This window comes from Bos javanicus, chromosome 9, assembly GCF_032452875.1.
Source record: "Bos javanicus breed banteng chromosome 9, ARS-OSU_banteng_1.0, whole genome shotgun sequence".
NCBI classification, from domain to species: domain Eukaryota; kingdom Metazoa; phylum Chordata; class Mammalia; order Artiodactyla; family Bovidae; genus Bos; species Bos javanicus.
This window is the reverse complement of record NC_083876.1, coordinates 94,958,092-94,981,474: the sequence shown is the minus strand read 5'-3', so window position 1 is coordinate 94,981,474 and position 23,383 is coordinate 94,958,092. Positions and strand designations below refer to the sequence as shown.

Sequence of the window (23,383 nt, the reverse complement as noted above, 5' to 3'; positions counted from 1 at the left end):
TGGAGTATTACTCAGCCATTAAAAAGAATACATTTGAATCAGTTCTAATGAGGTGGATGAAACTGGAGCCTATTATACAGAGTGAAGTAAGCCAGAAAGAAAAACACCAATACAGTATACTAACGCATATATATGGAATTTACAAAGATGGTAACAATAACCCTGTGTACGAGACAGCAAAAGAGACACTGATGTATAGAACAGTCTTATGGACTCTGTGGGAGAGGGAGAGGGTGGGAAGATTTGGGAGAATGGCATTGAAACATGTAAAATATCATGTATGAAACGAGATGCCAGTCCAGGTTCGATGCACGACACTGGATGCTTGGGGTAGGTTGATTTCACTCTTATGATAAACTCTTATTTAAACTGAGAGGCTGAAGGGATAAACTGATAGTGACCAGACTCTATACAGACACCCTGACCTGAAACCCGCTGTAGCCACTCCCAAAGGCCAGTATGCTCGATGTCAGCTTTGAGGGAGTCACACTGCCACCTCCAGCAACAACCTCTGTGACAAATGGCCCCGTATAGTCAGCAGGTGGCCAGTAACTGACAGTTCCCCTAGTTTTCATCCCTGCTTCCAATTCAGGACCAACCAGAGAAAACCAGTATGTTCCTGACCAACCACCAGACCCCAGGCTTCCGATCAGGCACCTCCAGCTTCCCCGAAGCCTCCATCAGGACATACCTGGGTCACGCCTTTTCTCCACTAAGAAGCCCGCTCCCCTGACTCCTCTGAGTCTCTGCCAATCACACTGATGAGAAATGACGCCCTTGCTACATCAAGCTCTGAAGAACTAGGCTTTGCTTGTCACCACTGGTTAGTCTTTACTTCCGTAAATGTAAGACAAAAACAAATTTCCAGATCATCTTGAGGCGACCCTGACCCCTGCACTGTCTCCCTGGTATCAGCGGGCACCACACAGTACCTCTTCAGCGGCCCTTTTGGGGCCCTCAGCCCCCGGCCTCCTTTTAGGAGGTGCTCTCCAGGGGCGTGGGACCCTCCTGGGAGCACACAGTGAGGCCTGGTCCCCCTCCATCGAGGCTGACCCCAGGTGGCCACCAGCTGTCCCCCGGCCATTTGGGCAGTCCCCAGTAGGATGCCACCTTCAGGGGCTCCTAGGGGACATTATCTGCTCTGACTTTCAGGTCATCAAATATTCTTGGTACTGGCAATTGACATGACAAGAAGTCTTTTGCAAGAGCTCAGAAGAGATGTTTACTTTGGTAAATCATCTATCGAGCCAGCATTTCTGGATATGAACCCCCAAGCCCTGGAGATCACAGACCTTAGGGTGTACTGGCTTCAACCCAGACAAACACTTGGCTGACCCTAAGTGGTTCTCTTCTCTAAACTGAGTGAAAGATGAGGTCTAGGGCCCCAGTGAAACTGGGGACAAAAATCTCCAAATATTAATTAGGAACAGATGACAAGCGTGGTCAGAATGAGTCTGGCATTCTCAATCTCAATTATCTTAGGAAAGACTGTATTTTCGAGAGTTAAACTGCAAATTAAACAAGCTGAATATTTGCATCTTGGTAGGCTGTAAACGGCAAGAGCTCATTTCTGTTTCTATCAGCTCTGCTTCTTCAAGTAAGTACTCTGTAGAAACAAACCAGCCTCTACACCTGTGCAGCTCAGCAAACACACTCCACACTTGATCAAGGGTCTCTCGCCTGCTTGAGCAGGAGTGAAGTAGATCCTTTATTCTATGAGAAGAGGGTGAAAGAAACCTGCCTTAGGTTTTCAGTAAAATTCACAGAAGCACAGAATTCTGAAGTCAGGAAGAATGTGGAGTGCATCCAACCCAATTTCCCTACTTCTATTTATTCCTTGGGTCATTGGTCTTACTAAGATGCTCCCTTAAAATCCAAGGGCAAAAGAGTTTGGGTCACTAAAAACTTCAGTATTTCTTCTTCTGTGTGGTCTACCATGCACAACACATTAGAGTATTGATAGTTCTAGAAAACCCTACAGTAAAGGAAGTCTGTTTTCCTTTCATCAGAGTTCAAAGTACTTGAGAAATATGACCCATCCCTTGGGGAATACAGACTTAGTCTGGTCTCCTCATTATATGTAGTTGTCATTCACTGTGCCCGACTCTTTCTGACCCCATGGACTGCAGCACACCACGCTTCCCTGTCCTTCACCATCTCCTGGAGTTTGCTCAAACTCATGTCCACTGAGTTGCTGATGCCATCCAACCATCTCATCCTCTGTCATCCCCTTCTCCTCCTGCCCTCAACGTTTCCCAGAATCAGGGTCTTTTTCCAGTGAATCACCTCTTCGCATCAGGTGGCCAAAGTATCAGAGCTCCAGCTTCAGTATTAGTCCTTCCAATGAATATTCAGGGTTGATTTCCTTTAGGATTGACTGGTTCAATCTCTTTGCAGTCCAAGGGACTCAAGAGTCTTCTCCAGCACCATAATTCTAAGCCATCAATTCTTCAGCCCTCAGCCTTCTTTATGGCTCAGCTCTCACATCCATACATGACTACTGGAAAAACCATAGCTTTGACTACATGGACAGTTGTTGCCAAAGTGATGTCTCTGCTTTTTAATGTGCTGTCTAGGTTTGTCATAGCTTTTTTTCCAAGGAGCAAGTCTTTTAATTTCATGGCTGCGGTCACTGTCTGCAAGTGATTTTGGAGCCCAGGAAAATAAAATCTGTTATTGTTTCTACTTTTTCCCCTTCTACATTGCCATGAAGTGATGGGACCGGACACCATAATCTAATTTTTTTGAATGTTGAGTTTTAAGCCAGCTTTTCCACTCTGCTCTTTCACCTTCATCAAGAGGCTCTTTAGTTCCTCTTCACTTTCTGCCATTAGTGTGGTGTCCGTTGAACTTGTTGATGCAATGCTGATGACAGGATAAGTTCCTTCATCTCCCAGCTTTCAGAACAGTGCTCCTGATCCCACACCACTGATCTGGAACCTGTTCACAGTTAATAGTCTTGTCACCACTCATTGAGAGTGCTGTGACCCAGGCTTTACCAAGAACTCTCCATTCAAGTCTGGTCTCAATTATAACTCTGTCATCCAGTGGTGCACACGGGCATTTGTTAAGGAGATAAGTGCTTTGTAAGTTTTAAATAAAATCTGAACTGTTTCCAAGAACAACGCCTGGGTGTTAATGTCCAAACCCTGTAGATATGCCCACATCCTTTACCTGTAACCTTGAAGATGCTCAGCACAGAGCACCTCCAACCCAGCACAGGCCAGGCACCAGGTCTGGGTGGGGCTGATGAGTTTTGGAGTCTGGGCCCTGGCTGAGTGCTTCACTGCTTCTGTGAGAGGAGGGAATGCAACCCGGAACACTTCCACGGCACAAAGTGACCAGAAGGAGACCTGGGTGCAGGAAGGTCTGGGTCAGGGCCCCATCTCTTCTGCCTCATGTGGCTCTTTGCCCTGCCCAGGGGAGAGGTTTGAAGACCAGCTCTTCTTAGGAGGACAGCCAGTGTGGAAAACCCCCAGGCATATGGTACTTTCTGGTTCTTCTCTTTGCACAGAGTCCCTTCCCCTACACCCAGGTGGGTCTTAACTGCCAGCAGCACGGGCTCTGATGAAACGTCAGCTGTCCTGAGAGTGGCTTCTCTTCTCTGAATTTTAACTGAGCTTCTCAACACTTCTAAGACGTCCAAGTCAGGGGTCTGGACAAGGTGCACCCAGGTCTTTGGAGCATCATGCCCGTCTCGGGAAGCTGACCATCAGGGAGGAATGAAGAGAAGGTGAATGTGAGGCTGACTCTCGGCCTCGCCCTGGGCTCTGGTCTGGGCCTTGTTTCCCCGGGAGGGTGGGTATCCACTGGCCGGGAGCTGGTGCTCGTTCTTCGTCATTTACGAAGTTTTACACGTGCCCTTTTCTAAAAGCAGTGCTAGTCTGGCTGCTCTGCAGTGTGCTCCCGGCTCTCAACACTGCCTGGCTTGTAGTGAAGTCACTTAGGAGTTTCTGCCTGCTCTCTTCATCTCTCTGTTGGGACCAAACTCTCCCACGAGGGGCTTGAGAAGAGGGAGAGCACGCTTGCCCATGGTGGTTTGCAGAACTTGCTGTTTTTAGGGGGCTGTGCTGTTGGTGTCCTGTTCACCTCTGCTCTAGTCTGGATACTATACATACAGCCAGGCAGCCTTGGGTTGTGTCGGTTGGAAGACCTTAGCTAATTAAATTAGTTTTAGCTGCATCTCTAAAGTGTGAGTGAAAGTCACTCCGTTGTGTCCAACCCTTTTTGATTCCATAGACTATACAGTCCATGGAATTCTCCAGGCCCGAATACTGGAGTAGGTAGCCGTTCCCTTCTCCAGGGGATCATCCCAACCCAGGGATGGAACCCAGGTCTCCAGAATTGCAGGCAGAGTCTTTATCAGATGAGCAACAGGAAAGCCCCTCTATAGTGTACTAAAGATAAAAACAAGTACTAGGCTCCAGATAAAAGTCTCTTGGAACAGATGCACTTGTACCTGGCTGCTTTTAAAAAATTATTATGCTTTTAAATATACTCTTGAAAGTGAAAGTGTTAGTCACTCAGCCGTATCTGACTCTTTGGGACCCCAAGGGGGGCCCTGAAGCATGGTGAGACCCACCAGGGTGGAGCTAATGGAAACAAAAAGGGAAAGGGAAAGGCTGGGGAAGGGAGGCCAACTCCATGTGTGATCAGCACCATCAAATGAACCATTTGGTGCTGACGGGACTTTCTCCCACATGACTGGACACACGGAATGAATGGAGACAATTTCTTTCTGGCAGAGAAATATTTTCTTTCATGATTGAAAACAAAGGAGGCAAGCTTCAGTACTGGCAAGAAACCATAATCCCCAGACTTGAGAGCCCCCTGTAGTCTGTACAGGTACTTTGGGAACATGTACCCGGGACTCAGAGGACCCCCTGGGGCTCCAGTAGAGAGAGAAATAAATCACTTGAGGACAGCCCTTCTCTTCCCAGTGGGAATCCATCACGCGTTTGCATCCCAAGCACTGTGGTATCTGGCCGCTCGCCTTCTTACCAGAGACAAAAAGTAACACTGGTAAAGCCCAGATTTCCGTGATATCAGACATGAAACGTATGAGACTCAAGGATTAAAGGACTGCTCCTCTTACACCTGGGGCTGCACTACTACTGGGTCCATGCATGACGCCACTGGTGGCTTGGGGGGGGGCGGCCCTCAAGGTGACACGCGGGAGGAGGAAACACGGAGCTGATTCGTTTGAAAGGGGAAACGACAAGACCGTTTGAATGAGCTGGAGGCCAAGCTAAAAGGACACTCAATGATCCTCGGTTCCCCATGCACAAATGGGGAATGGTGTCAGGACTGGCCTCTTTGTCGTGCTTTGGAGACTGGAAGAGCAGTCCCGAGGGCTCTCTGCACCCTGTTGGCTGAAGATGGGAGAAATGACCAAGGTAATGGGCTTGACTAAAAGAAGGCAACTGGATCAGTGGTTTGAGACACTGTGATGCAGCCAGCCTTTATCATCCAAGTTTCCCCCATTTTGGGGCGTCCTGGGGGTGGGGGCTACTGTCGCACATGCAGTGAAAACCGCTGCATAACCATGGGGCTCAGCAAGTGCCTGGAATACACTAGAGCTGAGCAGCACAGGGGCTACCTGAATTTCAGATTAATCAACTGAAGGCACAGACATCCCACATGGCCAAGACGCTGTCCTGAGAGATAGCTGAGGTTTAATAAATTCCTCAGGCTTATCTTGCCTCAAGATAAACTCAGTAAGTTCTCTGCTATAGTTTTTTTCCTAATTTCCCACAGCTTTTACTTTGCCTTAAGTGCCAAGTTTCAAGGAACAAGTCTGGGAACTGCACTGCAAGTTTCAGGAGAGAAGCTTTCACATTCTCTAAATCACAGAGAATGCACACTCTGAGGAGTGAGGTGATGTGGAGGCAGGGACCCCAGAAGGCAGAAAGCAGACGGATGTAACTACTTTCGCCCGGGACTCAGTTGCCTGCTAGGGTCCTGCTTCTAGGCTGCTGTACCTGCTGTGGCCTGAACCTACGGTTCCAACAGGAACTTCGAGTGAGATTTCAGAAACAAGCCTCTTCTTCGCGTGGATGGTTGCATGTTCTTCAGTGCATCGAGCAATGGTTTCTAAGATAAGCAGAGAAACAAATCCACGCAGACCAGCTCCCTCATGACGCCCAGGTGAGTAACCGTTCGATTTCCTGACAACTCTAGAGGACGAGCTCTCGAGTGGGTGGGCGCGCCTGCTGGTGGGCGAGGGCGGCCCACCTACACTGCCTCTCTTTTCCCAGGAGATGACTGAGTGCAAGTGGCTCAGAGCTCATTACAGGCACATGATTACGAAACACCTGACTGAGAAGCTGGGAATCAAAACTAGGTCTATTCATTAATGCGATCCAGAAACCTTCGATTGTACTTCAGGATTGTTTTTTTTTGGTCTATGGAATCCAGAAATCATTTCAATCTCTCAATGCTTCAATTTTCTTCTGAAAGAAAAGAAGGTAAAAGGTATCCACTTTATAATGGAGTATGGAGATTCAGCTGTGCATTCTTAGAATAGTTGCAGTGCAATCTCCAGGAGGCAGTTGTGTGTCTCCAATGAGTTTTGGGGGCCGGGATATGGGAGCTAAATTGACTCTCTATTCTCTTAACACTACCAGGAAAAAGAATACTGAATGCCAGAATAAAAACAGAATGCATCCTTTTCAAGATGAGGTTTTAGAAGGAAAGGGATTTGCCAAGTATCCTTACTTTGAAAATAAACATTTCTGGAGACACCACCTCACACTGAATGGCCCCCAGGAGCCGGGCTGGTGGAGAAGGTGATCCCACTCCTACGCATGGCCCTCAGCTCACAACAGAGCCTGGCCCTGAGGCCTTTGGGCCCTTGATTTCAGGGGAGGGGAGGAAGGAGCTTGTTTCTGATCAGGTCTCCTTGCTACCTGATTTAAGTGGTGAAGATACAAGGAATATCAACTTGAAGCTCACAAACTTTCACAATAAAACCAGATCTATTTTGATTCTCATACAAAATCCAGTTTAGCTTTGTATGACTATTACTATTTAAAGCACAGATTTATAGTTCTATGATTATTTAGAAATTAATGATTAAAATTTGCTAGAGATGACAGTGGTTTTTGGTTCTGTCTCCTAAAGCTTGAGTGACCATATCTATTTTTTATCTCTGGAAAAACCACATGGATGGCTCTGTAAATGTGCATGGGAACAGTATTCACAGGTGAGCCTCCTATGACCCTCAGTCCTTGCCTCCCTTCCAAGGTCAGAGGGAATTCCAGGACGAAGCGGGGAGGCGCACCAAGTCTCATTAGAAGTAATAACAATTAACAGTTATCTTAGCACTTGTAGTGGGATTGCTCAAAACCTGGGTTTATTAAGTTTGTTACAAAGTAAAAAAGGAAAGTGTCAATGTACTTAGCACCTCAGATCTTGTAGGTACTAACAGAAGCACCCTGAATTGTTTTTTTTTTTTTTTACAAAAGCAAAGAGAAACAAAAACTCAGATCAGCTCAACAGGAAAACAGCATGATCTGGGACCTCTCAGAAGGAACAATGATAATAAAGGCCTCAGGTGTCACGTAACAGTTGGCGGTAACCCAGAAGTCTAACTGGAGCCGCGGTCATCCGGGGTCATGCCAACAGAGAGAACCGATTTCTTCTCAAATGACTTAAGACCACATCTGAACTTGGCACACAAGGAACTGATGGGTTTTTGTGGGTTTTTTTTTTTTGATCTGAAAATTTTATTAAGCAATAGCTGACAACTCTTACAACTTCAAATCATCAAGAAAAAAAAAATAAGGAGATTGATCCATCTCAATAATAAAGATGGAAAATAATTTGGACAAACCACATCATTTTGAATGCAAACCACCAATGCCTTCTAGAATACCTCCTGCACAATCAAATACACAAAACACATAAGGAGAGAGGAGACCAGGGTGAGCTCATCAGAATGAAATTTGGAAACCTCAACAGATCTTGCTTGGAAAATGAAACAAAGCAGTATGCTGAGTTCAGAAACCGACCGATCGGCCAATAGGAGAGGAACCAGGCGCAGCAGGCAGCGCGCCACCCCCAGGCGGGGCCGGGAACATGCAGGGGGTCTGGTTTGGTCTGGGGCGTGTGCACCTGCACTGCGTGTGTAACCGTCAGGAAAAAACAAACAAAAAAACGAAAAAGGAAACGCCAGTAGTAATAAACTCAGAACGTGTGTCCAAATTTACAGTACTCAAATGATGCATTTATAAACAAATGCAAAAACAATACTCCCCTTGGTAAAATAATACAGCGCCTTCTTCAGTCGAACGCAAACTTTGCTATGACACAAAAGAAATTGTATCTACAGTAAACAAGGTCTTAGAACCGTCCCCCTCCCCCTTTAAAGAACATATAAACAGAAAACACAGGCACAAGTTACAAGAAAATCACACAAAGCCAAAGAAATGAAAACCACAACCCTTCAGAGTTTCATCAGCCAGAGATAGGCAGACACAGGAATGGTGAAGAGTTTTTGAGTTGTGTGCTGTGACAAAAATCCCAGGAACTCCACCTCATCTGGACACATCTTGTCTCAACCAACTCTGTGCACAACCACTGACCTGGCCGAGCGATACACGGCCCACGGGGGACACAATGGGTTCCTTCTTGAGAAGCCTGCACGTGAAGACCGTGCAACACTGCAGAGCACGCCTGGCAACTCCAGCCAGCCGAGGTATACACTCGTTTGTCTTTTTCCTGCCCACCCTTTAGGGCAAATGGTGACTTGTTTTAGGACCATTCTCAGGGGTGCCCACCAACCAGGGCACACGCATGTGTGGGTCCGTCTCACCTGGAATCGGTGTGCTTAGCCTTGCTCAGTCACATGATCCCACAGACTGCGGCCCGCTGGGCTCCTCTGTCCATGGAATTCTCCAGGCCAGAATACTGGAATGGGTTGCCATGCCCTCCTCCAGGGGATCTTCCCAACCCAGGGGTCAAACCCAGGTCCTTCCACATTGCAGGCGGATTCTTTACCATCGGAGCCACCAGGGAAGCCCATGAATACTGGAGTGGGTAGCCTATTCCTTCTCCTGGGGAATTTTCCCAACCCAGGAATCAAACCCGGGTCTCCTGCATTGCAGGCGGATTCCTTACCAACTGAGCTACCAGGGAAGCCTGCCTGGAATTGGTGCTTTTGCATAATCTTATGAGAACAAACATGATTCCAAATTCATTTGCTTTTAGAGGTAAAGCTTCCAAAGGTATTAAATGCACTGGTTTACATTCAGTAGGTGGCTCATGAAAACAGGCAAAAAAAAAAAAATTTTTTTTTCTACAAAAGGCCATGTTTTGAAACCTACCTTCCAAATTTGTAAAGTGGAATGAGGAAACGTACACTTCAGGCCCTCACACCATTGATCTGGACCGCAGGCATTTATAAGATTGTTCAGACCGTCCTTTCATTTTACAGATGGATAAACAGAGGCCCAAGGTCACCCACCAACTCAGTGGCAGAGCTGGCTCGATCTGGGGGTCAGTCTCCTGGCTTTCATCTATGATCACACGTTCAAGTGTCCTCTTGGGGCACGATAAGGAAGCAACAGCCAAGGGTGAAAACACTGCAAACCCTTTGACTTCTGCCACGAGAGCTTTGACATTTTCCTGCTTTCTTGGTGTGAGTTCTTCTTAGGATACACATACATTCAATGGGTGTACTATACTCAAAGCTGTGCCTTTGGTTTGATGAGGTTAAACCAAGTTTAAAATTGGTTTCCACGTTTGTTAATATACCGCTTCTCTCAAAGAGGTGTGGATCCTGTTCTGTAGTTGACTATTTACTGTGCTAATGTTTTTAACTTTAGAGATCCAGGGAGGTATCTTAATATTCATAAGTTGCTATTAATAAACACTAAGTATGTACACTTCCACTGCTTAAAGTACTGACTTTGATAGAGAATGACCAAATGAAAGCAATTTTCAAAGTAAGTGAAATCATCACCATCAACTGCAAAGACACAGCATTACAATGGCTACAGCCACCTGTCTCTGATTGGCGAGTGGCTGCCTCCTCCTTCAGGCTGGGGCGGCTTCTGCTCATCAGAGGCAAATTCCTGCCAAACATCCAGGGTGGAGGCCTTCACCCCTGTGTAGGAAAAAGGGCTTCTGGGGACTGAGCTAAGCATTCAGCAAGTTTAGTTCATTATCTGTTACAAATATTCACTTTCTCTTCACACATATTTGTCATTTTCATTCCAAGGATTTCTCATTTCGCCTCTTATTTTCATTGAAAATAAAATTTTCAACAGAAGGGGAAATAGTATTTTATGATCTATTATCTCGAAGAAATCTCCTTTGTATATAATTGATAACACAAAATGAAAAAAAAATTACTTTTAAAGGATGAGTAGGAGTTTTTCCCAATTAGAAAAAGCACAAACTGTCCAGCAAAAAAAAAAAACCACCTTCTACCATATCCTTTTTATTTCTTGCAGCAAAACATACTGCCACCAAATAAGTCGTTACAAACATACTATTTTTCTAAATAAATAATAAAATGGCATAACTCACCAGAACATAGTAACAGAATAATTTCTACGAACACTATCAAAGCAAGATAAATAATTAACTCTTGGACAATAAAAACAAGGGAACTGGCTTTAAATTATTTAGAAATAGGCTCTAACCATTATTGCACAACTGATGATAAGCACTGAAACATCATATTAAGCTACACAAACTCATATAAAAGAATTATGTAATTCTGAGTACACAGCTAAATTCTTTCTGGAAAAATTTACCCACCAAAGAATCAGGTTCAATATTTTAAAATATGGGAACCTCTGGTAATAGCGGGGAGATGGCCTTCACCATATTTAAAACCTCACCTGTGTTTCTTCGGGGTCTAGAGACAGTGGTAAGGGGGTGTCATCTTTCAGTGGGCCTGTTTCCTTCCCAATTTTTAAGCTAAAACAGAAGACTAAAAACCATTTTTTTTTTTTTTTGAAAATACACTTCTGCAGTATCTTCCACTTGTTTCTTTTTAAACAAAATCCAAATTTAGGACCCTAAACCAGTAGACAGTTCCTGTGTTCCTGCCCTACTCTCACAGATATGAGTAACCAAAAACATGAACTGGGTCGTGTTATGAGCAGGGCTGAATATGGCCCAACAAGTCCCCTAGGAGAGGGAGATGGGGAAAGATAATCTCTGGATTTTTGTTGTTGCAATTAACAAGCAACAGTCAAGAACTTCAGTAGGTTCTGTAACTTTAACCATGTTCTCCCAGTGGTTTATCACCTCAGTAAACAGTCTGTACAGTCAATAAACAACTTTTTTTTTACCCCCTAGAGAAGTTGGTGGGGCTCTTGTCAAAGAACTAGTTATAACTGTATCTTTTCACACCCTGGCAAGTGCCTAACATCTTTTATTTTTTGTTACATTTCTAATCTGTTGGAAAACGTCTCTAGCCAACTGAATTTTAATACAGCCCCAAAGAGGAAAGGAGTACTTTCAAATCAGTGCTGTCAGCATTTTTAGGAAGAAAAAGTACAGAACAGTGTTATCTAACGGGAAAAATACTGTGTCAGCTGGGGTTCCCAGATCCCACAATGAGAGCGGGAGAGGGAGGGAACCCCCACTTCTTGGCCTCTAGTGACCCATCCCTGCAGCCCAGGAAACCGCTGCCCCTGCCACGTGTGGGGAGCTTGATTAGATGGAAGGATCGCTGAGCCGACGGAATTCTGACACATTGGGATCTAGTGGAGGCACCGATGTAGTGGCCCTTGGACTGCGCACACATCTGCAGGAGTCCCTTCCTCCTGTTATCCTTCCCTGTCAGCTCACGAGCACATCCTGTTACACCTGGTAACAGCACCCCGGGGAAAAAAGCCTCCTTTTATTAGTCAAACACAGTGCATTTGCCAAAATACCCTTCATTAATCAAGTCACCTGGGGGGGTGGGGAATAACATAACGTGTGAATTAAACGGTGCCCCACCAAGAGAACCTGTACCTTCAGGATTTTTTGGTTGTGTTTTTCTTTCAATGTTTTTTTTTTTTTTTAACACTAGTGGTGATGTTGGAGGAATAATAAAAGCTGGATGTTGTGGAGGAGGAAAACGACACAAGCTCCTAGTCTCGGAGAACCAGCCAGGCGGGAGGCCGGCTGACCTTCCCTCTGAAGGGCCCCCCGGCCTGTGGCTGACAGAAGCAAACCCAGGAGGACATCCATTCCCACAGCAGCCTTGCTTCCCAAGCACCACCAGGTGCCTTGCACCCTTCGGTTCCAAATGCCACTCTCCTGTATCTTACTTTTGCTTAAAAAGAATAAAAAAAAAAAAAACCACAATAAAGGATAGTAAAAACCCAAACAACGATGAAAGGTCAGTGCCCTCTCCTGGGTCTGAGAGATGTTTCCAGTTCTGCCCTCATCTTCTGGGCCCCGGACTGCGGGGCTCCATCAGGTCAGGCCTCTCTCTCCTGCCCATACCAGGCCCCTCACTTGAGGCGCTGAGTCACGTTGGCCAGGGCGACCGCAAAGGCCTGCACGGCGGAGAAGGGGTACTGGAAATCCAGGATGTAGGCGCTGCCGTCGATCCTCCCGAACTGCATCACCTGGGGTGGGGTGGGGTAGGGAGGCAGACACGTTAAAGGAGACCCTCAGGGCCGCTCCCGACAGAGGCAGACAGCATGTCTGTGAGAGATCTGCGACTCTGATAAGCTCCTCAATCTAACTGTGAGTAAGTGGGAAATAAACGCATGGAGGACCATGTTGAACTGTGCAGTGGGGAGGCCACAAGGAAGATTCGGAGCATGGGGAGCTCCATGGGTCAGAGGAAGGGGTTTCTCCACCAAGGAAACAGAGAAAGGAGCAGCAGAGAAAGGAATCTCCAGGCTCAGAGGCTTAAGAGAACCACCGCTTGTGACTATCAGACATCCCTGCTCAGAGAGGGACCAGGAAAGCACACTTGGTCCCCTTGTGGGCCTCTGCGTTCCGGTCACCCCAGGGCTTACCGGGACCACACTACTGATGTTGTTACATGACGTGACATTCATTTGTTCATGGTCTCTTTTCCATTTTTGTAAACTCCATGAGGAACAGGGACCTTTCCTCTGATTCCCTCAGTGCTCTAATTTCATCACTCAAAACAAAGGTTGGCAAACTCTCTGGGAAGGGCAGATAATAAACATTTCAGACTTTGCAGGTCACGTGGACTTTCCCACAACTACTGAACTGCTGTTGTAGGGTAAGAGAAGGGTAGATAGTACTGAAGTGGACGGATGTGGCTGTGTCTCAATAAAACATTATTTATAGAAAGAGGCTGCAGGCTGGGTGGGCCTGTGGGCCATAATTTGCCAACTCCTGGGCCCAGAAGATTGCCAGGTATTTAGCAGGTACTCTATAAACATTTGTTGAGCAAATTAACAATGTTGAGATTTAAATGAGCAGTGAAAAGAGTTCTCAGAATAGTAGGGAAGGATAGTCCAGACTGACAGCCATGCAGTGGGACCACAACAACTCCAAGTTGGAACAGGAAGAACTGAGAAACTATGAAAAAGGCTCAAGTGTACCAAGAGGAGATGCATGTTCTGCCGGAGAGTCAGGGAAGGACTTAATGACAGAAACACAGAGAAATAAGCTACCAGAAGCTGGGTAGTCGTTACGTCTAGGGCAATGAGCCTACGCAATAAAGGAAATGTAGTGGCTCAGAGATGAGTCATATTTAGAGGCACAATCAGGGACCCACAATGACTGATTTACCTGGGAAAAGGGGAAGGGAAAGTTCACCTGTGCTGGGGGGAGACTAGGGTGAAGAAAATGAACCCTCAGGTTGCTCAGAGAGAAATAAATGCATGATGCCCCAAACTGAAAAATCAAGAGACAGAAGTAGAAACGTGTTCTTTGCTGATGCATCGACAGACACCAGGAAAAGCACACAGAACTGGAAGAGTAAGCCTCTGGGAGGGTAGGTTCTGGGAGCGGGTAAGTGCCTGATACTTTCCTCATGGGTCTTGTAGGAACCATCGGACTTTAAAAAATCAGGACATGGGTTACTTTGGTGAGAAATAAGTAAGACTGGCACACTGAAAATGAGAGGTCCAAGTGGCCCCAACCTAAGAGACATCAGCTGCTTCCCATAGTTCCCATCGGCCTTCTGAATAATTCTCCTGGAAGGCCAGAGCCCAGAGATCTGTCGCGACCACAAGGTCGCATTCTGGCCGCACCCCGGGACATGGCCTCTTACCTGCCGCCCCTCCAGCTCGATCTGGAAGTTCTTTGCCGACTCCTGGGTCACCCGCCCCCCGAAGTCCAGCTGGTACACCTGGGTGGCCTCGTTCCAGAGTGGCTGCTTGTTGGCCATGACGTACACAAAGCCCTGGCTGCCCAGCCGGCCGTCCTCCTTCTCGCTGGCCTTCCTGCACTTGAACTCCTCCAGCTCGCTGGCCGCCCGCAGGCTCCTCTTGCTCTTCCAGCCCTTCTTGCTGCCCTGGCTCTGGTTCATCAGCTCATCCCCACTGATGAAGAGCTCGGGCTCGCTCTCTGAGCTGTCCTGGAACTCGTTCGTCTTATTCAGCTTCTTGGACTTCAGCTGGTCCTTCTGACTCTTCACTTTCTTCTTCTCCCTCCCCAAGCGGGGGCTGGAGATGAGGGAATTAAAGTCGCTCAGCGTCCGAGCCTCCTTCTTCACCTTGCCCTCGGTGATGGCCTGAACATTGCCCTCCTCTGCCCTGCTGTCCAGCCGCTTTCGGTTCTTCTTCCCGAATTTCTCTGTCCGCTGGGGGATCGGGCTCTCCGTCAGGGAGAGGACTTCCTGGAAGTTGTCTGCGGTCTCCACCATCACCTCTGTCCCCAAGTGGCTTTGGAGGTCAGTGGGCGGGGGGGACACCAGGGGCTTCTCCACCACCAAGTGTGCCTTGGGGGGGAGAGTGCCCTGGGGGTTCTGCACGGGGGGGCAGGGGCTGTAGGAGTTCCAGGGGTGCAAGGCAATAGGGGGCAGCTGTAAACTGGAGCAGGCACTGCTTCCCGGGTACATGGGGGGCAGAGTGCAGTAGGCCAGGCTGGGCGGGTAGGCGGGCTGCAGAACCACGGTGGACTCCTGCTGAGCAAACTGTGCTGCGGCCAGGGCGTCTTTCGGGGAGCAGGGAGCTTGCACCCCTGGCAGCGGGGAGGTGCTGCAGCCGGCCGAGTAGGGCACCCCCATCCCATAGCCGGGCTGGAAAGTGGCAGCAGGGCTGGCAGGAACCTTGGGGGAGACGAAGGGCACTCGGGACACGTCTAGGTGCTGGCCTGGACCCACCACCAGAGGGGGCAGTTTCAGGGGGTTGGGCACCGTGCTCTGGGCTGTCCTTTCCTGAGGGACCCACACATCCTCCCCAAGCACGGGGTCCCACTGGTAGGGGGGCGGCCGCTTAACGGCCACAGCGGCCTCGCCCAGCGCCGGGTGCCTCGGCGGCTTGTCGGCTGGACAGTGCTGGGCCAGCGCCTCGTCCTCAGTGAAGGCCGAGTTCACGTAGTCAGCACGCTCGCGGGCGCCTTCGGCCGCGCCCAGAAGGTTGTAGGACGACTGGGAGGTCAGCGGAGAGGTGCTGGCCGCGTGCGCCAGGCTGGCGCCCGGCTGCGCCCCCGGGTCGGGCCGGCCCGCCGCGCCCCCTGCGCCGCTGCACTGGCTGCAGGTGTAGAGCGCGGGCGGCGGCCGCGCGGGGAAGGGCGCCGTGCCCTTGGGCTTGGGCGGGTGCGGCGGCGGCCGCGGGAGCTCCGCCAGCTGCGCCGCCCTGAGCGCCGCCTCGCGGTTGTTCCTGCGCAGCGTGGCGTGGATGAGGCCGCCGTCTGGCCTCTGCCCCGCGCCCCGGCTGGGGCCAAGCTGGCCGGAGAGGTCGGGGTAGGGCGGCGGGTCCCCCGGGGGGATGGAGTAGCGCGGTACCGTCAGGCGGTTAAGGGTGGCGCTGGTGCAGGGCTGCGGGACCTTCTTCTCGGTGGCCGTGAGCCTCAGCGTGGCCGAGCTGCCCGGGCCGGGCAGCGTGTAGGTGTTCTGGGAGCAGAGCATCCGCGTCCGGGGCCTGCACACCTCCTCCACGTTGCCGCTGCTGTCGAAGGTGGTGATCCGCTCGTAGCCCAGGGGCGGCTGGTAATGCGCCGCTGTGGGGTACAGAGAGAAGTCGCCCTTCTTCAAGCACGTGTCCACCGGGGGCTGCGGGGGCGGCAGCGGGGGTGGCGGCGCCGCCGTGGTAGGGGCGGCGGGGATGGTTCCGGGGTAGGGGGGCGGGGGGTTCATCTTGGCCACCTGGACCTCCTGGGGGGCACTGAACACCACGGCATCCCCCTCAGTGGCCAACTGGGGCACCGGCCGCAGGGCCTTGGCTGGCTTTTGCAGATGCTCGTGGTCTCTGTCGCCAAGGTCTAGCACGGACAGCTGGATGGTCCCCTGGGCTGGCGGTGGCAGGGAGAGCTGAGGTGGGTTGGGGAGGCCGCGGCCCATCTCCACGCCTCCAAAGATCACCTGGCCGGGGTTGGAGTAGCGGCTGGACACGGGGTACTGGCTGGACACGGGGTACTGGGCGGCACTGTCACTCGCGTGCTCGGCACCGCCCACGGCTGTGGTCTGATTGGTCAGGACGTCCAGCTGCACATTCTGGTTGGCCAGCAGGGACTGCACCAGCCCGATGCTCTGCGTGGGGGACATGGCTTGAGCTGAGCTGTGGATGGGGGCGATGGGGATGTTCACGGTACAGGGCGGGTTGTTTTCGGGTACACCAGATGCTGTCACTGGAAGGCAATTAGGGAGATGAGCTGCTTACAAAACAGTGCCATGAAACTGGGTCAGCACAACTCATCCAGTCCTCCTGCATACAAAATGCAATGGCTACAGAGGAAGGTGTGTTTGCTTAGGGAAAGCCAAACAGTTCACACAAGTTATGCAAAACTTCCCTAATGTTTCTAGAAGATCACACAGGATGAACCTGATGGGTTCTTCAGGGCAGCCTACAGTCATCCATAAGCTTAGGGCATTGCCAGAGCTTTTCAATAAACACCATGTACCTCAGTGGCACAGGGGCAAATAACTAAGTGTTTAAAGATGCTGATAACTTGTGATCTTGATAAAAGGGGCCACTGTTTTGTGCAGGAAGCGGGCAGTGGTACAGTATCAAAGTCCACTGAAGATTCAATGCCTAGGCTTTGGGGTAGATATCTCCAGAGTTATGGGCTGGTCAGGGTAGGACACGTTCTGCAGCACATGTGTGTCTGAGATTTGTATATAAATTAAGTTTCTATAAATAGAACCATGTGAAATGCAGCAGAAAAGACCACTGAAAAGACTCTTCCAGCAAATCTGCATATGAGGGGAAGGGTCATTTCCTAATTTATCTGCTTTTTAGCCTTTCAAATAGTATGTAAGGTGAGCCACACTGAACAAACCCTGTAGATGTGTCTTATTTGTACAGTGTGCATTTGCACAATGATCGGCAGAGCACATGTGAGTGCTCAGGGCCACTGTCTGAATGACCCTGACTACAGTGTTCACCGAGCGTGCCAAGCTGACTCCCGCAGGCCTGTGAGTGCTGCTAGTGTGTGAGCAGGAAATAAGAGTTTAACAGGCTAATCGCAGAGGCTGGCTGACCTTTCACCAGGACTGTAGCATGAAGCCAGCTGGTTCATGAAAAGCCAAGCCTGCCCTCAGCTCCTGTAACAGACTCTCCCCGCCCCTGGGTGCTCTAGTGAGACAGCACGACCTCCTGGCTGCCCGAACCTGGGCCCCATCTCAAATCTACTCTTTCTGTTCCGCTTCCTCTTCCAGATGCTCTCCCCTCTGCACGGAACTCTGAGGGCAGGCATCTTCCCTGCTGAAGGAGGACCTCTGTCATGTCCTCAGCACTAAGTGTAAGCCCCTCATCCACAGGGAACTGCAGACGATTATGACCACAGCTTAGCGTCAGACAGAGCCCTACCTGTCACCTTCCAGGAGAATGGAGGCCAACACAGGGAAAGTGTAAAAGACACTCCTATATCCGAGGCTGTGAACAGCAGGACATGGGCTATATGCTCAAATGTGTGCAGCCTCGCCAAACGGCAGGCTCCTGTGGTTCCAAAACCGTGCCCATCAGGACTGCCTGAGTTGATAATATCTGCTTCACCACTCAGATAGAGAAGCTGTCAGAGAACCAGAGGCGGCTACCATGAGCAAGCACCACACTGCTTTACAGGTAAAAACCTAGGCTGAGAGAAGTCAAGCGAGTCCCCACGTTCAGGGCCTGAGGTGGGATCAGAGCCCCCGCCCTGCACTCCATGGGGAGGAACAGAGCCCCTCTGTCTGAGAATGACCAGGGACAGGAGAAGTCTACGAACCATGCAGGGTTCCTCTGGCTCAGAAACCAGAGATTTTTCAGAGCCTGTATTTACATAACTGCAGACAGGCTTTTTTGAGAATAGTCACAGACAAGTAACTGGCAGACTAATTACAAATCATTTTAATCTATTAATAATCAAAATAGGGTACCCTGACCAGAAAGCACTTAAATTAATTTGAGATGCTACAAATATCTCAAATTTGTAAACTACAATTTTAAAACCTTGTACCAGATTTTAACTCAGACCAGGCTTCCATGCACAGAGCCCTGCACTGCACTTGAGAGAGAGAGAGGCTGAAATGCACAGGTTTTCCACCCGGGAGCCAGGGCAGGTTTGAGAAACCGGGCTTTGTGGGCACAAGGTCATCTCAGTGATGTCATTCTCTAAGCAGGGGCTGACAGGATGAGGGCTGGCCTAGGGCCGGTGAGACCGGGCTTCAGTTCTGGTTTCTGAGTCCTGACTGGTCCTGATAACGTCTCTTTATCCGGGCATGGGACCAAGAGGAAAACCGTGAGGGGAACGAGATGGTGGAGTTCTCTGTGAACATGAGGCGTCACGGCCCTGCAATCGCCCTTGCTCTGGTGGCTTCTTCCTCCCCAAACCAGTGACAGGATGCGCCCTTTCCCCCGCGACACCTCACACACCTTCCACCCTGACTGAGGAAGCTGTACCTTTTCCAAACCGCGTCCGCAGGCACACCTGACATGCTGGAATCCTCAACTACTTACCACTCTGTCCCCCTCACCATTAACAGAGAGTATGGGCTCGTGACAAACTGGTTGACATGTGTGAACACACCTGGCAAGTCATCTTCATCTTCACTGAAAACATTTGGGTTGAAGACAGGTAAATTAACGTAGTCCATGGAAATCTTCCGAACTTCTGGGAGATAGATAGTCATCTGCCGCGGCTGGAGATGCAGGAGGCTAGTTTTGTAGATTACTGGTGGGGAGGAGGAGGGACACAGTCAACAGAGATGCGGCAGACGACAGCCAAGGCGTCAGCAGAGCCCCTCGCGGGAAGGGAAACAGGGCCACGGCGGCTCTGCCGTCAGAAGACAGATCTCGTGCAGGCAGAGCCCAGGGCCCAAGGGCAGCCCTTCCAGACACAAGACCGCCAACCCCTGACCCGGACACAGCGTGGATTTGGGAACAACAAACACCTGGACACGGCAAATTCTCAGTCTACACGACAAATTGCCCAGCCACTCTGCCAGTAGTTTGTCGATAGAACCACATACATTTCACATGTCAAAGACAAATTCTGTTTTGGAATGAGCTGGGTATGATAAATTTATTTTGAAAAAAACCTCATTTGTAATCAGAAGGATAATTTAGTGAAAATAGTTATGATAACCACAATGCCAAGCTCGGGGAATCAAATTCTGCTTTTATTCAGGACTGAATTCTTGGTCTGACTTACTTTAAATATCAGGATAGAGAACTGCCACATGCTTTCTATAAAACGTGAGCCGAGTAAACGTGAGCAGATAGAGCTACTCACTAGAGTTGGGTAGAGAGAGAGCCAGATGCTCTGGGTTCCTGCTTGGCTCTGTCTTCCCAATTCCATTTTCCCCAATGTCTCAAGCTTCCAACAGACATGACATTTAACTGGTACTCGAAAATGAAGTCTATAAAGATTTACCACTAAGAACTGCACTAACAGTCAGCCAACTTGTTCTTATAGCCTCTAATGCTCTCTTCTTGGCTTTCCTCAAAAATTGCTTTTGCTTCAAGAACCTGAGGACACTGGTACCAAAATCTGCCCACAGTAAAAGGCCAGAAATCAAAATGACCAGAAAACCTATCAGAGCTTTTGGCTATTTTTATCACCCAGGGCTTATATAAAAAAATGGAAGCACCACTGGCAAAAAAAAAAAAAATTGAACAATTCTATTCTTCACTAAATCATGGTGGCTTGAGTCAAACTTTGGAGGGAAATACAAACTCATCTTTTGGTGCTGTAAGAGCTCACTGTACACCACTGGAGGCTGAATCGATCCCTGAGTCTGAGTTCCGATGGTGCAGTGCTTACCTGCACCGAGGTTGGTTGGCAGGAAAGCAGCCAAGCCCACGATCTTAAATTTGGTTCCCCAGATATTAGACGTGACCTGAGCGAGATAGTTGTGCTGTAGGAAAAAGGAAGAAGAATCACAATCTGTTTCCATATTTTCTATCAATCACTTAAGAAGTAAGAATGCTAACACTTTTTGCTTAAAAAGCCACTGGCGGTGGCTGCTGATGGAAATATTCACCCTGTGTCATTCCACCGTTTTCAAGACCAGACGCTGACGAGAGCACAACAGCCCTGTTTCCAAATGGTGGCTCACGGGCTGTGGTTCTCGGGCTGGGAGCAAGGGGTGGACGGATCCCAGCGTGTCCATGCGTGGGGAGGTTAAAAGGTCACAAGAGTGACTTTGGCACACTTTTCTTCGCCTATCCTTTTGCCTGTCACTTGAACTACAAGGGTACCAAGCTCTGACTCCATTCTTAGCCTTGATATTTCTCCTGGAAACATCAGTTGCACTGATAACTGTGTGTCCCGAGACCACCCAATTATCTGTTTTCTCATTCGATTAAATTTCAAAAAATTTTAAGTTATCACTGTGCCCAAAACCACAGACATACATAGGCTGTGTGTGAGGCTGTGTGTGTGTGCATGCGTGTGTGCACACACAGGTGCAAAAGCAATAATAAAGATGAATAAAATCCAGCTCCTCAAGAAAAGGGAACCCTCCAACACTGCTGGTAGAAACGTAAGCTGGTACAGCCACTGTGAGAAACAGTATGGAGGTTCCTCAAAAACTAAAAATTGAAATACCATATGATTCAGTAATTCCATTTGTGGGTACCGTCTGAAAAGAAAACCCTTAAAACCCTAATTTGAAAAGATATGTGCACTTCTAATGTTCAAAGCAGTATTATTTAAAGCATCCAAGACATGGAGGCATCCTAACTACCCAACAACAGATAAATGGGCAAAGAAGCTGTGGTGAACACACGCACACGCTAAAGTGTTACTCAGCCACAGAAAGAGTGAAATGTTAAGCCATCTGCAGTACCACGAAGAGACCTGGAGAGTATATGCTAAGTGAAGTATGTCAGACAAATACTGCATGATTTCACTTATACGTGGACTGCAAAAAACAAAACAAATGAACAAATGTAAAACAGAAACAGATTCATGGGGAACAAACAGGTGGTTGCTGGGGTGGGGGTGGAGGGGGATGAGTGAAATAGCTGAGGGAGATTGAGAGCTACAACTCCAGTTACAAAATAAACACTTTCAGGGATGAAATGTACGGCATGGAGAATATAGTCAATAATATTGTAATAGCTTTGTATGGTGACAGCCAGTAAGCAGACTTATCATAGTGACCATTTAAAAACATATAAAAATACCAAATCACTATGTTGTACACCAGGAACTAACAATAGTGTTGCAGGTCAGTTATAGTTAAAAACAAAAACCTATATACATACATACACTCAGCTTATAACCCAAGGGAGGAGATAAGGCTTGTAGTTATTCACACACAAGGGAGTCATGAGAAAGGATAAGGGAGCATAAGCAGGATGCACTGGCCTTATTGTGGCTAATCCAGGGAAGGCGGGCTTTGGACAGAGGTGGTTACACCTGGAAACCTGAAGACAGAAACCACGGGGAGGAGACAAGAAGGTGGGCCCACTGACCGGGAGATGCAGTCAGAAAGCGGAAGAGCGCAGTCAACCTCGAGGCAGTGGCCCCGGGGTGAAGGGGGCCAGGAGGGAGGCAGGCCGGCCAGACGTGGGGCTGCGACCAGGGCTGGGCTCCTGGGACGCTGGGAGTCACTGAGGGGTCAGGAGCGGTTGGGGGTCCTGCGGTGGACGTGAGGAGATGTCTCAAGCAGAGCTGCCTTGGAGAAGGCTCTCATGGTAGCTGCAGGGATCCCCAAGGTGGGAGAGAGGCCGAGTGGGACAAGGAGGTGACAAGGGCCCCGAGGGGCTGCCATCCCAGGCACGGAGACGGTCGCCAGGACTCAGCGGCCCTCACCCACGTTCAAGGGGGAAGGGCAGCGGGGGTCCGATACCTGAGTGATATCTTCAAAGGGGAACTCCCTCCGCGCCAGGCTGGGTGAGCCGATGGACGGCTTGCGCATGGGCAGGCGAGGAGAGCGGGAGAGCTCCTGAGCGGCGCGAGACAGCTTGGGGGACTTCCGGGCCTCGATGTTGATCCTGCAGAGACCAGGCCAAGGTCAGGCACCACCCATGGGCCCCCGGGGACACCACACTCTCAAGGGCGGGGCCCTTAGTTTAATGAAGTCCATACCGCCTGCTTTTTTGCCTTATGAACGTGAGGAAAGAAGGACAGAATTGTATGTGGAATAGTGTATATTTAAAAATAAACTGCAGTTAGATCAAGTGATTTATTTGTAAGGAACTTTTACTTGAGGCTTCTCTGGTGGCTCAGATGGTAAAGAATCTGCCAGCAATGCAGGAGACCTGGGTTCGATCCCTGGGTTGGGAAGATCCCCTGGAGAAGGGAATGGCTACCCCATTCCAGTATTCTTGCCTGGAGAATTCCAGGGACAGAGAAACCTGGCAGGCCCCAGTCCATGGGGTTGCAAAGAGTTGGACACAACTGAGCAACTAACTGGAGAAAGCAATGGCACCCCACTCCAGTACTCTTGCCTGGAAAATCCCATGGACGGAGGAGCCTGGTAGGCTGCAGTCCATGGGGTCGCTGAGCGTCGGACACGACTGAGCGACTTCACTTTCACTTTTCACTTTCTTGCATTGGAGAAGGAAATGGCAACCCACTCCAGTGTTCTTGCCTGGAGAATTCCAGGGACGGGGGAGCCCGGTGGACTGCTGTCTATGGGGTCACACAGAGTCGGACATGACTGAAGTGACTTAGCAGCAGCAGCAGCAGCAGAGCAACTAATGCTTTCACTTGAGAATTAACTTTTACTTTCTACTAAAGTGGGCCTCCCAGGTGGCTCAGTGGTAAAGCATTCACCTACAGGGCAGGAGATGTGGGTTTAACTCATGAGTCAGGAAGAGCCTCTGCAGAAGGAAATGGCAACCCACTGCAG

The 23,383-nt window shown here is 49.2% G+C and overlaps 1 protein-coding gene across 1 annotated transcript in view; it reads right to left on the bottom strand.

Annotated features, from left to right (window-relative positions):
- Positions 1-10,424: 10,424 nt before the first annotated feature.
- The window catches only part of TULP4 (TUB like protein 4), a 190,143-nt gene continuing 177,184 nt past the window's right edge, over positions 10,425-23,383 (bottom strand). Inside the window, exons 11-15 of the mRNA XM_061428440.1 lie at positions 22,379-22,523; positions 20,344-20,437; positions 19,108-19,251; positions 14,210-16,728; positions 10,425-12,578 (exon numbers count right to left, since the gene is read on the bottom strand). Coding sequence (XP_061284424.1) covers positions 12,462-12,578; positions 14,210-16,728; positions 19,108-19,251; positions 20,344-20,437; positions 22,379-22,523 — 3,019 coding nt within the window. The 3' untranslated portion in view covers positions 10,425-12,461. The remainder of the gene's footprint in view (positions 12,579-14,209; positions 16,729-19,107; positions 19,252-20,343; positions 20,438-22,378; positions 22,524-23,383) is intronic.